General features: G+C 43.9%; 1 protein-coding gene across 1 annotated transcript in view; it reads right to left on the bottom strand.

Annotated features, from left to right (window-relative positions):
- Positions 1-12,473, bottom strand: part of LOC139418469 (roundabout homolog 1-like) — a 154,152-nt gene extending 141,679 nt beyond the window's left edge. Inside the window, exon 1 of the mRNA XM_071167940.1 lies at positions 11,871-12,473. Coding sequence (XP_071024041.1) covers positions 11,871-11,931 — 61 coding nt within the window. The 5' untranslated portion in view covers positions 11,932-12,473. The remainder of the gene's footprint in view (positions 1-11,870) is intronic.
- Between the last annotated feature and the right edge of the window lie 2,106 nt (positions 12,474-14,579).

Below are 14,579 nucleotides of genomic sequence, written 5' to 3'. Positions count from 1 at the left end.
GTCAGAGACAGCACCACTCAACAGCTCTGATCCCCACCCCCTTCACCCCCGTCACTCCCTCCACCCCCCAATCCCACCACCCCCATCACCCTGGAGCAATTTCTTCCGATGAGGTAAGGTTTCAATTTCAGATAGTCACAAAGGCATCAAATTTAGCTTGAAGTAGCAGTTTGAGCGCCTCTGCAATGGAGGGGCTGGCGGATCGCCACACACTGTGGTCGTTACTCAACTCTGGACTTTTATATTCGGGGAGAGAGACGAGAAGGGCTCTGGATGTACTGTAACCCAGCCTGAGAGAGACGGACTGAGTACACTGCTACTTCTACTGCAGAGGAGGAACAATAGCCATCATCATCAGCTTACTGCAGACCATACAGGAACAGGAGGATATTGTTATGATCACTCAGCGATGAAATATTTGTGATGTGTGCATTAGACTGAATAGATGAGAGATACGTATTCATGTCTTTTGTATCTGCTGCATTTAAGTGTGTATGGCTGAACAAGCCAAACAGACAAGCCTGTTCCTGGCCCCTATCTCGGGATCCACCTGAAATGCTGCGCACACCCACGCTTTATAACACACACGCGTACGCACATGGACACACACACACACTATAACAAACACTGTACACAGAAACCGTATAAGCCCACACACGCCCACACACACACACAGTACACATACAAACTCTATACACAAACACACATACTGACTCAATCACTCCCACGTCGTACAGCAACTATCTCCTTCCCTCACTAATGATATCCCCCTTCATTCCAGCTCTTAATTAGAAGCCTCCAGACACAGTGTCCGTCCGTCCGTCCTTACTGAGTGCTGCTCTGCTAGGAGAGGAGACTGGCTCCAGATAGGTCAGGCAGGCTGAGGCTCCATTACAAGGTCAACCTCTGGTTAATTAAGCTGAAGATAGGCATGTCCACTCTGTGTGATAACAAGGTTAGCCCTCAGGGCACAATACTATACTGCTGCTGCTGATGAGGCACTCACTCACTCCCTCTAAGACTGCAGGGTAACTCAAATCAGCCATGTTAGGTGACGAGTGGCTGGAGGACAGGAGCTGGTAGGATGGGACTTGATTTGATGTAATGGAGAGAGGCCGTGGTAGAGCATACCGACCACACCATACTGGGCCCAGGCCAGACCAGACCAGGAATGATGCCAGCCTCTCGGGACTGGAGCTATGATTGGGATGGTTTATCCATCCATCTGGTTGAACCACCGCCACAATGGAGGAGCCAAGAGCTCCAAACACAACAGAAGAATGTTCACAATTACAGTATACCAAGACAGTGAACCAAGCTATTTTCTCCATAGTGTTTCAAATTCATTTATTCCATGGGAACGACATTATGACAGAGACTGACTCCTTAAAATGGTAATGCATGGGTTTTAAAGTGGACAATCAACACGAATCCAGCAGAATTCTGTCGAAATCTAATAGAAAGTGTCCCGGATGCACATCGACAGGCTGATCTCAGCTTATCGTTACACCACCGCATTGACTCCCAGTCCGGACCCCCCTCGCTTTCTCTTCCTCATTCAGATGAGAGGGGCATGATCACAAAGCTGCTGGGGTTTAGGGTAAGAATAGTGGGGTGGGATGAGGGCAGGTATAATGCAGCAGGGGTGTATTCAATCACAAATAATTATGGGAACTATTGGAGCCTTCAGCTTGACTCATTACACATGCTTATCAATGGATCCCAGGCCCCAGCATTACAGCTACTGGCTCATCATAGATCTGCAAATTAAGTGTGTTTTGGTCTCTTTAATAAAAGAGAATGGCACAAATGGGAAAGCTATTCATTAGGATTCAGTCTTCCCTTGAAAGCTTTGAACTGTGTATCTGGTGTGTCACCAATGACTGGCTAAGCAAGGGGGAGAGTGCAGGAGGATTGAGTGTGTGGTACAGGGATAATGTGCATTCCTCGCCTATCATCCCTAACGAGACTGAGCTGTTTCACACATCCTGATTAGCTCTAATCCTGGGTTTAATTAGTCAAAGAGCCAAGCTAATCACTAGTGTGTGTGTGTGTGTGTGTGTGTGTGTGTGTGTGTGTGTGTGTGTGTGTGTGTGTGTGTGTGTGTGTGTGAAGAGTACTGATCTCATATTTAGTCCATTAATCGATAGGCACCTTTATAGAACTGAAAGAGTTTACACAGAACCAAATGAATATCAGCAACTGCTATTGACCTGCTATCACCATGGCATTTTACAGCTGACATTTGAAAACATCATTCCTCCCACACACACGTAATCCTCCATTAACCATAGACTAATACAGCTAATTTCCCATTGAAATCCAATTGGGGCAGGTGGGTGGTTTGTGATATGTTGGGGGGGAACTCTTAATGATGAGGTTAGCCCTAGAACAGTGGGTGCTAATTGAACCTAGAGAGGAGGGCATGTTGTCTGAGTTCTGTCACTGTACTGTCAGGAAGGGTATGGGAGGAGGTGGAGAGGGAGGACAAGAAGAGGGTCAAGTATGAAGCTAGTTATGAATCAATCTGTCAAGGTGGGTTCTGTCTGGGTTAAATAAACAATCTTGTAGGATGAGATGAGGGGTACTTGTCTCTAGGTGCCCTGAGTGTGTGGGTTGCAACCCTATCGCATTATATTAGATTTATTCTGTAAACATACAAGGTTATGTGTAAACCCTCCCATCCAGGGTGTGAAGCTGCCTGATAGTTGTGTTTTAGTAAACGTTCAGCTGATGTCAAGAACACTATAATGAATTCCAGGGGATTTAAGAGAATGTAGATGCGTCGGGGAGTCCTGAGGGCTTGGTTTAGACTCCCACATAGAAAAGGCGAGGGGGACAAGACGGGGGGAGGTGGGGATGGGAGAGTGGTTAGTCAGACCCTCTCCCTCTGACCACAGGAGGCTCCCTGTAGGAAACTGGCTAGGGGCAATGGGTGAGGGGAACAGCCTTTTATTTGATGAAACATTTCCACCTGGGTCGGCACTGCTCAATGGGTTCCACTCTGTATTCAGCCACAGTTTATTTAGGGGAAAAGCTGATATTGACGCTCCAAAAACAAACACAGCATAACGTAGGTCACTATTAGGTCCTTGTTTATAGCTTAGAACCTCACTGGGGTATTGGCAACCCATGAGGCCTTGTCATAACAGCATAATATCCACTCCAAATGTGTTTTTCACAAAGACTCTTTTGAAAGCCATCTGAGAGTGAAACCAGCTGGCTGACCCTCTCCACACACACACACACACACACACACACACACACACACACACACACACACACACACACACACACACACACACACACACACACACACACACACACACACACTCCCTGTCTCCATATAGCTTTACTGCGGGAGGAGGAGGACACTGGCTGGAAAGCCAGAGTAAACAGACCCTCCAGAGCCGGACGCGTGGGATCCCTCCTGATCTCAACCAACCACAGACAACCTTATGGGCTGGAGAGAAAACTAAGCAGCGTTTATTTACAGAACAAATTATCCAAAACTGCCCTCGCTCACCCTGAGCACTGAGCACACAGCAGATGCCAGACACCTTAGAAGGACAGAAAGCTTTGGTAGAGATAGACCAAATAGTCTACAGTAAACCACAATACTCTTTGCATTCTTTAGCTTTGGGACCCATGGTCTATCCAGGTCAACAGACCAACATGGACCAGGTTGGTTGGTATGCAGAGGGACGATTGCAGTTTTGGTTTGGGGTCAGTTGACAGGGTTGTCTAGGGGGGGTCCTTTCAGGTTCACCTCAGGTCCCAGGATGCAACAGTCTGAAGGCCTCATAGTACCGTGGGCTGAGGGGGAGGAGGGGGAGCTGAGTGGGAGATGGGAAGCTCCATGCCTCAGGCCAGGAACAATCATTCAGATGGGGAGCTCCATGCCCCAGGCCAGGAACAATCATTCAGAGATGGGGAGCTCCATGCCTCAGGCCAGGAACAATCATTCAGAGATGGGGAGCTCCATGCCCCAGGCCAGGAACAATCATTCAGAGATGGGGGGCTCCATGCCCCAGGCCAGGAACAATCATTCAGAGACACATTCCAGGCTCTCTTCAGGGGCAATGTGTGTGTGTGTGTGTGTGTGTATGTGTGTGTGTGTGTGTGTGTGTGTGTGTGTGTGCATGCATGCGTGTGTGTGTGTGTGGAGGTGTGATGACCTCTGACCTGTAGCCCCACAGGCACTTGTTAAAGCCCTCCATGTCTTCCTCAGCTCACTGAGCACCCCAGGAAACCAGCACGTAAACAAGGAAAGCAATCAGGAAACACTGCTTTCAGCACAGCTCTTACAACACACAAACACACACAAATACCATTACGCACACACACACACACACCTACATCCAAACACACAAAGGATCTTTCAAACAACTTGTCGATAAAGGAAAGAGGATCCATTTGTTAGTACGGGAAATTAAAACAAGATATACCAATGCAAAATTCACTCTAAATGCACTTTATATAACTGCACTGTGCTTTGTTGAGCTGCAAACCAATACACTATGACCAAGACTGACCAAGCAGTGAAAACAAATGGTTAGAGCTGCATAGCGATGTGGTTTTATTGTGGTTTATTGCAGGTCTTAGTTTTACTCTGGTAGAGTGATGAAATCCCATTGTCAGGTATTCAAGTGTTCCTAGTGAGCAGTATTCTTGTTGTGTCAGTGTAGTGCTCTTCTTTCTAGTGGCTTGGCAACACACCTGGCTTGCAGGGTCCATTTGTCACAGCTTTGTTTCCATAATGTTTAACTGTAGATCACTGGGTTGTGTGTGGGAGTGTGTGTGTGTGTGTGAGGACAAGGGAACACGACGTAAGAAAAAAGGTAACAACGTAATCTTGCCATACTGTCACCTCCAGCTCAACTCTCAACAAATACACTGCCAACTCAATTCAATGATAAATCACAAACCAGGTTTAAAATATTCACCCCAAAACGACAAAGAAACAAATTGCTTTAAAAACCATTATGATGTGGTTAAGAACGGAAGCCGTGCCAAGATTGCTGCCGGCAGGAGAGAGAGAAAGAAAACATAGGAATGACTGAATGCCACGTTTAGCTTGAGCTGTGAGTGTGTGTTTCCTTTTAAACAAACACAACTAGACTTCAGCCAGCTAGAATGAACCAGCTCCGGCCCTGATGTGAGGGTACGAATGCTCCTAAAACATACTGTATGGGGAGATTACACACACGGTTCACTCCTCCACCCCCTCTCTCTCCCTTCCTCCCTTATTCCCTCTTCCTGACTCAGTCATTCACATCTTACGGTGGACATGCTGGGAGACACATTCCATTCAAACGGTGCTGCTTCTCCCTCATTAGTTCATTATTCCAGAGGAAGAACAGGAGGAAACTGACAAGTCCGTCAAGAACAGGGACATCAAAGGGAGACTCTTTAGAGCACAAGACGGCCCAGCCATCAGCCTCATCATCCGTAGCGGGAGGAGTCTCATTAGTGAAGGAACACAGCGAATCACAGTCAGGATCAAATTGACTGGAGGGAGACTCATTAGCATACGGGATGACGTAGCAGGTCAGCCTCCTCATCAAGCTGCATTTGTCCATTATACTCCACGCTGTGTTATTACTGACGGTGTCACAACACAGGACTGTGGGCTGTCCCTCTGTCAGGAGCATGGGTGCTCACTGTGTCACTGTGTCACTGTCAACAAGCCAGTGTGTCCAGGTACATGTGAACTCTGACCTGTGCTCAGCTATCAAGGCAGTGGCAGGCCAGGTGTCTCCAGGTTCAAAGTGGAAACGCAAATGACAGAGCATATTCTAACCCATTTATTTTCTGTTCCCTCCTCCTCTCACACTCCTTCCTGACCTCCTTCAGAATGAGATATCTGGCCCAGCCATGGCTGAGAGAGTCTCAAGGCCAAACAAGGTTTGGACAGGAAGGAGGCTATTATCTCAGGCCAATGTTCGTCATTCACAAGCCCCTTATACGAGCAGTGTTGGAAACAACAGTCCAGGAAAACACAATTCAAAAGAGGAAAAACATAGATGTGTTTCTCTTGGGAGAGATTCCCGTTTGAGGCTGAGAGTTTACAGAGCATTCATTAAGGAGAACGTTGGCTGTTAAAAACATGGAGGCACGGGGAGGAGGGAGCGGTGGGACCGATGGGTAAGGCTGCTTAGCATCATGTCGCCACTCCAGGGATGCATCATTCGGATTTGCAGGGGGAACAAATTATTTCCGATTGCTTTTAATGGGCATCATTTAAAGTGTACGGATTGTTCAATTACAATGCCAAATGTAGCATTGAGAAGAGGAATGAGAGTGTCATAGCAGGGATGTTCTAGGCGAGGCAGCTACACAAAGCTGCACTATTCTGTCTGAGAAGCACCCTGAGCACAACACCTGTACAGGTCTAGAATGGTCTTGTACTTAATGGTCCTCTGTTCTCTCATCTGTTGTTGTGCCGTGGAGACGGAGAGACAAGACAAGGTGGCACACTTAAAATACTCGTCCGGGTAGGGTGGGCAAAGCTAAGCTATGGAGCGAAGCACCTGAGAACTATCTGTTTAGTAAACAGGGGCCACTTTGAACGGATGGTGTGCAGCACAGCAGGCCACTGGGCTAACATGGACCTGCTACCTCTACTGTCCCTTTACTCTGGGGTAAGAAGGAGGCCTGCACACACACACACCAGCCCGGCTTGAAAAAGGGCAATAAAGACATGCTCCATAACTCTGGCGACTACTAAGTACTTTTTAAACCTTCTGCTTTGGGCTGGACGTGTCAATGTGTAGTTCATACATGCATAATCTATGAGTAGAATTCCTGTTTTACCTCAATTAGCCACGAAAACCCTCGTTTGAAAGCGACTGTTTTTCTGGACGCTGTGCTGCACCATACCATTAGCACTTCCTCAACACATTACTGCTGTGACACATAAAGCCGGTAATGGGGCCGCAATCTAACTTACTCATTACAGTGTTTCCCAAACACCATATGTCTTCATAACTCCATGATATATTCAGTTGAAGCCGGAAGTTTACATACACCTTGGCCAAATACATTTAAACTCAGTTTTTCACAATTCCTGACATTTAATCCTAGTAGAAATTCCCTGTCTTAGGTCAGTTAGGATCACCACTTTATTTTAAGAATGTGAAATGTCAGAATAATTGTAGAGAGAATGATTTATTTCAGCTTTTATTTCTTTCATCACATTCTCAGTGGGTCAGAAGTTTCCATACACTCAATTAGTATTTGGTAGCATTGCCTTTAAAATTGTTTAACTTGGGTCAAATGTTTCAGGCAGCCTTCCACAAGCTTTCCACAATAAGTTGGGTGTATTTTGGCCCATTCCTCCTGACAGAGCTGGTGTAGCTGAATCAGGTTTGTAGGCCTCCTTACTCGCACACGCCTTTTCAGTTCTGCCCACAAATTTTCTATTGAATTGAGGTCATGGCTTTGTGATGGACACTCCAATACCTTGACTTTTTTGTCCTTAAGCCATTTTGCCACAACTTTGGAAGCATGCTTGGGGTCATTGTCCATTTGGAAGACCCATTTGCGACCAAGATTTAACTTCCTGACTAATGTCTTGAGATGTTTCTTCAATATGCCATCTATTTTGTGAAATGCACCAGTCCCTCCTGCAACAAAGCAGACCCACAACATGATGCTGCCACCCCCGTGCATCATGGTTGGGATGGTGTTCTTCAGCTGGCAAGCCTGCCCCTTTTTCCTCCAAACATAACGATGGTCATTATGGCCAAACAGTTCTATTTTTGTTTCATCAGACCAGAAGACATTTCTCCAAAATGTACGATCTTTGTCCCCATGTGCAGTTGCAAACCATAGTCTGGCTTTTTTATGGCGGTTTTGGAGCAGTGGCTTCTTCCTTGCTGAGCGGCCTTTCAGGTTATGTCGATATAGGACTCATTTTAATGTGGATATAGATACTTTTGTACCTGTTTCCTCCAGCATCTTCACAAGGTCCTTTGCTGTTGTTCTGGGATTGATTTGCATTTTTTCCCATGATGTCAAGCAAAGAGACACTGGGCTTTAAGGTAGGCCTTCAATTGACTCAAATTATGTCAATTAGCCTATCAGAAGCTTCTGAAGCCATGACATCATTTTCTGGAATTTTCCAAGCTGTTTAAAGGCACAATCAACTTAGTGTATATATACACTTCTGACCCACTGGAATTGTGATACAGTGAATTAATTATAAGTGAAGTAAGATGGGAAAACTCAGAAGTGAAATGACAACATTGAATAGTGAACAATAATATAAATGCAACATGTAAAGTGCTGTTCCCATGTCTCATGAGCTGAAATAAAACATTCCATACATTTTCAAAACGCACAAAAAGCTTATTTTCTCTCAAATGTTGTGCACACATTTCCTTACATCCCTGTTAGTGAGCAGTTCTCCTTTGCCAAGATAATCCATCCACCTGACAGGTGTGGCATATCAAGAAGCTGATTAAACCGCATGATCAATACACAGGTGCACCTTGTGCTGGAGATAATAAAAGGCCACTCTAAAATGTGCACAACACAATGTCACACAACACAATGCCACAGATGTCTCAAGTTGAGGGAGCGTGCAATTGGCATCCTGACTACAAGACTGTCCACCAGAGTTGTTGCCAGAGAATTTAATATTAATTTATCTACCATAAACCGCCTCCAACATCATTTTAGAGAATTTGGCAGTAAGTCCAACCGGCCTCACAACCGCAGACCACATGTGATCACGCCAGCCCAGGATCTCCACATCTGGCTTCTTCACCTGCTCCAAAGTGGCCTATGACCTCCCAGGCCCACCCATGGCTGTGCCCCTGCCTAGTCATGTGAAATCCATAGATTAGGGCCTAATTAATTTCAATTGGCTGATTTCCTCATATGAACTGTAACTGAGTAACATCATTGAAATTATTGCATGTTGCGTTTATATTTTTGTTCAGTAAATAAATATAAAATTATGAAAAGAAGGATTGCTGTTATGAATTTGGTCAAGTCGTGAGAGAGGTGGAAAAACTATTGTTATCCATCAATAATAAGCCACCAGGCATTGACAACCATGATGGGAAACTATAGAGAATGCTAGCAGACTGTATTAACACCCCTATTTGCTAGCTCTTTAACCAAAGCCTAAAGGAGTGTGTGTCCACAGGCGTGGAAGGAAGCTAAAGTAATTCCACTGCCTAAAAATAGGAAAGCACCCTTTGCTGGCTCTAACAGCCCTCTTTCTCTCTGTTTTATTATATATATATATATATATTTTACAAATGATTTGCCACTGGTCTCACACAAAGCTAGAATGGCTATTTATGCAGATGATTCCACACTACATGTCAGCACCCAAAGCCAGTGAGTTCACTGAAATTATAAATAAGGAGTTACAGTCAGTATCCGAACTGTTGATTAATAATAAACTGGTCTTAAATACAGCTACAACTAAAATAATTGTATTTGGTTTAAAACTTTCTCTAAGACCTAAACCTCAACTGGAGTTGTGTGTGAAAGGTGTGACCACTGAGCTGAGGAAGCTAAACTCCTATTTTTTTAACATTGGATGGTCAATTATCATGGTCAAGTCATATTGACAAAGTTGTTGTGAAGACGGGAGGGGTATGTTTGTTATAAAAATATGTTCTGCCTTTTTGACACAAAAATCAACCGTACTAGTTGTTCAGGCTCTGGTCTTGTCCCACCTTGATTACTGTCTGGTAATATGGTCAAGTGCAGCAAAGAAAGACTTAGCAAAGCTGCAGCTGCCTCAAAACAGAGCAGCATCTTTGCCCTTAATTGCACATACAGAACTAACATCAACAACATGCATGCCAGTCTTTCCTGGTTGAGGGTTTTACGAGAGATAATCAGTATCAATTCTTGTTCTTGTGAGATATATTACTTTGTTGAAATGTCCAAATTGTCTGTATAATCAACTTACACACAGCTTTGACAGACATACTTACCCCACCAGCCATGCCACTAGGGGTCTCTTCACAGTCCCCAAATCCAGAATGAATTCAAGGCAACGCACAGTATTGAATAGAGCCATGATCACATGGAACTCCCTTCCATCTCAAATTACTCAAGCAAACAGAAAAAGGTGCTTTAAATAAACTAATAAAACAACACTTCACAACACAATGCCTCTCCCCTATCTGACTTAGTTGTAATGTCTATGTTAATGTTTTTGTAAATTGTTAAGTATTTTTGTCTGTAATATATTTTCGTTATCAGTCGGACAACAGGAAGATAAGCTATCGCCATTGGCATCAGCAGTTTGCTCATCCACAATCAAACAGAAAAGGCCACGGTTTTGTTTAAAGAGTATATTATAAATCTCTATCACTGTTAGTCCTATCAATACGGGCCAGTCCCATCAGTATGTACACAAGCCTGTTCAGACTAGCGGTGTTGTTAATAGGACTTCATTAGGCCTCTCTCCACTGACCTGGACCTCTTTCTACTGTTAGTCGTTAATAACCTGCACCACTGCTGATCTCAGTGACCAGAAAGTGTGTGTTGACCGGTTGTTACACGTTCACAAACCCTTCGTCTGTTCTTGCTTATTTACTCCTGAAGAATGACTATTTCAAGTCACTCTTGCTCTTTCTCTCTCTCTCTCTCTCTCTCTCTCTCACACACACACACACACAACACACTCTTTCTCTCTCTCACACAACACACTCTTTCTCGCTCTCTCTCTCTCTCACACACACACACACAACACAGTCTCTCTCTCTCTCTCTCACACACGCACTCAACACACTCTTTCTCTCTCTCTCACACACACACACAACACACTCTTTCTCTCTCTCTCTCTCTCTCACACACAACACAGTCTTTCTCTCACACACACACACACACAACACAGTCTTTCTCACTTTGACTCTAAGTGTAACACCGATAGCGGCAAAGCTGGCACCCTGACAGGTGATTACCCAGGAGAAGGCACAGTCAGGACACTAAAACAATATAAGGAGGACATGGTCTCACTCTTTATCTCAGGATCTCTGCTGATGTGATTGCCAGTGATTCATAATTACAAATGTTTACAGTAGGCAGTTCACCTGGGATTACAAGTCAGTATTTGATGTGTGTGTGTGTGTGTGTGTGTGTGTGTGTGTGTGTGTGTGTGTGTGTGTGTGTGTGTGTGTGTGTGTGTGTGATCAAATACTGACTTGTAATCCCAGGTGAACTGCCTACTGGAAATCAGCCACAAGGGGCAACAGTGAGTGAGTGCTGTTACTTTAGACAAGTAGACAGGGATGCCGGGTGGGTATACAGTAAGCATCTGCCTCTGGTTATAAAGGTTGCATGTTCAAATCCAGCTATAGAAAGTAGATTTTTATATTTTTGTTTTAAACCTAACCTTTACCATTCGGAGTTAATGTCTAACCTCAAGAATTCTGAGTTAATGCCTACACTTCACCCGGGAACATACAGAGATGTAACCAAACACTTCAAAATGTGATGTTTGGAACAACTTCGAAATGAGATCTTTGATAAACATCGATGAACTTCTCATTCCGACGTGAGACTATGAGAGTTTTTTTATTTTACACAACTAAGGCAATAAGAGCACATCCTGGCTGTCAACAGTCAGACCATAATTCAGACAAAGACCAATTCGTGCCACACCGCTGGGCTTGGCACACAACGTCAAAGGATGAAACAGATAGTAAAGTTGTGTGTAGCCTAAGTCGGTCGATACTTCTCAACTCACCCCACCCATGCCATGCCATCTTTAATTGCCGCACACAAGCACACGCTCATAAACGCTCACACGTGAGAATAGACTATTACAGGAATATTACTTTTCAAATTCAGAGTCAAAACCAAAGTCAAATAAGGTGAAATAGTGCAGTCTTTACCTGAACAAATGTGAATAAATCCGAGTAGAAAGTAAATTCCCACTGAACGCGCAGGCATCATTCCAAAGCAGCAGAGGACTGAAGCTAATTTGTATTAGCCACAAATGTTTGATACGGCCTATTCGATCTAAATAATAATATTTATTTTAAAAAATGGTCTGCTTCCTTCTTGAGTAAAATAGCCTACCACGCCGTCTCCAACTCTCTTTTCTGTGGCTGTGCGCTGCGCTTGTGTAGCCTATGCTGAGAGCAAGTCTCCGAATAACTCAGTGCGGGACGATTGGTATTTCTGTACACTGTTACAAAAATAATACTTTACTGATAGCTCACACAAAACCTCCCGGTCACATTATTAAGGTTGCCCACGAGATCGTCCACATAACTGGGATCTTCTTCTCGAATCCGAGTGAGCTTCGTAAATCCAAGACTAAACTCTGAGGTTTTAGCGGAATTCATCTGTGATCAAATATTATTTCCACTTTTTCCATCGTTTTCTTTCGCATGAGTGATATGACAGAGTCCAAAATCCAAACGTCCAACTTCAGTCTAGTCACTTTCCTGATTTGATTTGCCTGTTTCTCAAACCCGCCGGCGCTCACCCGACTTCGTGCACTTAGGGCTGAAGGGACGTTTGAAAAGGGCAGCGCTTAGTGAGTGCTGCATAGTGTGCGCCACTCTTCCCAGTCCGCAATGGGGGTTTTCATAGAGGCTATTTTAACACGGGAAACCTTAATTGAATGTATTTACCTATTACGTTAGAGTGTGCAAATGTTAGTCTAAATCTAAAACCAATATTATTTTACTTAATATGATTGTGGCCAGCCAGAACTACTTCGCGTCTTGCTTATTTAATTAATTAAATTTACATTAAGTGTTTTTTGAATTCATTTTAACTAATGTGTCTTACCAAATTGATTAAAATTATACTAAATTATATGAGCAGTCGAATTCGTCTACTTGCAGAACAAAAAGTGATGGGGACATTTTTGATTTCTTCTGCAATGTTTCTCTACTCAAACAACAGCAGAATAAATGTTAAACAACAGCCAATGGTGTCCCCTGTGTGAGGTTTATAAAGTGAAAGGGATTGTTTGACAGACAGGGTGCTCCCTTTACATCCTATTCAATGAAAAGTCAAAGGGACGGCACGACGTCGTCCACCCGCTGGGAGACATAACTGTGTTTAAAGCGACCGTGTGAACCAAGGTCTCACACCATATGTGTTTATATGTGACCTTTCAATCCCGCAAATGGCTCACTTGGGCACAAGATATTATCTTAATAAGCCAATTAAAATTCACTTTGGCAGAGATTACCCAGGAGCAGTGTTGCACTTCTCTTAATCATGAATTAAGATCAACCCCAGGGACCTCTCAGTCTCAGCATTCCAATGGCAATGCCAACATCAGACAGAATGACCATTTCATTTTCAAGTCCAGTGCATGAATTTGAATACACTTCATTTATTTTGTATATATTTTTTAATATAAGAATACACAAACATCTGATTTTGTATGAATACAAGCGTATGAATTTCATATGAAAAAAATGTAGCATAGTGAGAACTTATTTTAAATACAACCAAAGAAGAACATTTTACCATTGAATAAATATCAGCAAAGATACATAACTCTCCTGAGGGCTTAATTGGCTTATTGTAGGAATGTAGTGGAATCTGCCTTACCCTGCTCTCTGGCTTGCTTTCTGACCAGAGAGCAAGCACACCCTCTGCTGGCTGACTTGCATCATGTTAGAGATTATTCACAAGAGGGTATTCTTCTCTTTCATGCTCTTTCTACAAAAAAAAAATGTACAGCATTGACCTGCTTTGATGCTCTATCCGTCTTCCAACATGGTAACTCATATCACATGTTTTCGTGGCTGAGGGAAATTCCAGACTATTTTCATTTCTAGCCTACAATGGCTGAAAACTATAAAAGCTGTTTTGGTTTTGTACTAAGCGATTGACTAAGGGGAAATGGATGTTGATGACCGACTGTTGGCATGTCCTGCAACATGTGAGACATTCCTTAATATTAAAATATGCAACATGTTACACATTACCCTAACACATGAACCCAGAGCTGCAGAGTGTCAATTTCTCTGACTCTTTCTCTGTTCCTATTCTCTCCACCACTTCTCTCTCTCTCTCTCTCTCTCTCTCTCTCTCTCTCTCTCTCTCTCTCTCTCTCTCTCTCTCTCTCTCTCTCACTCTCACTCTGTCTCTCTGTCTCTCTGTCAAAAAAGCATCTCTTTATTCCCATGTGTCCACATAGAGAAACCTCAGCATTGCTCCTACAGTGGAAGAAAGCCTTCCTTCCCTGCCTCAAATCTCTTTATTGCTCTGAGTGTGCCCCTGCCGGCCCAGCTGTATGCTTGCAGATGAAACAAGAGCAGTCCTGGAACCAGTACAGCACACAGCAGCATAGCAGCCCAGCCCAGCGCCACTGGTAAACAAGCAGTAAAATATGGGTACTTACAGGCTAACCATCAGCACATTGAGTTTTTCCACCCTTTCACACACATTAACACATGCACACTTTTTTTTTAAGCAGGCAAGTCAGTTAAGAACAAATTCTTATTTACAATGACGGCCTACAGGGGAACAGTGGCAGGGGCAGAACGACAGATTTGTACCTTGTCAGCTCGGGGATTCAATCCAGCAACCTTTTGGTTACTGGTCAAACACTCTAACCACTAGGCTACATT

This window comes from Oncorhynchus clarkii, chromosome 10 (assembly GCF_045791955.1).
Source record: "Oncorhynchus clarkii lewisi isolate Uvic-CL-2024 chromosome 10, UVic_Ocla_1.0, whole genome shotgun sequence".
NCBI classification, from domain to species: Eukaryota; Metazoa; Chordata; class Actinopteri; order Salmoniformes; family Salmonidae; genus Oncorhynchus; species Oncorhynchus clarkii.
The sequence above is the reverse complement of the archived record's forward strand: the minus strand, read 5'-3'. Positions and strand labels throughout refer to the sequence as shown.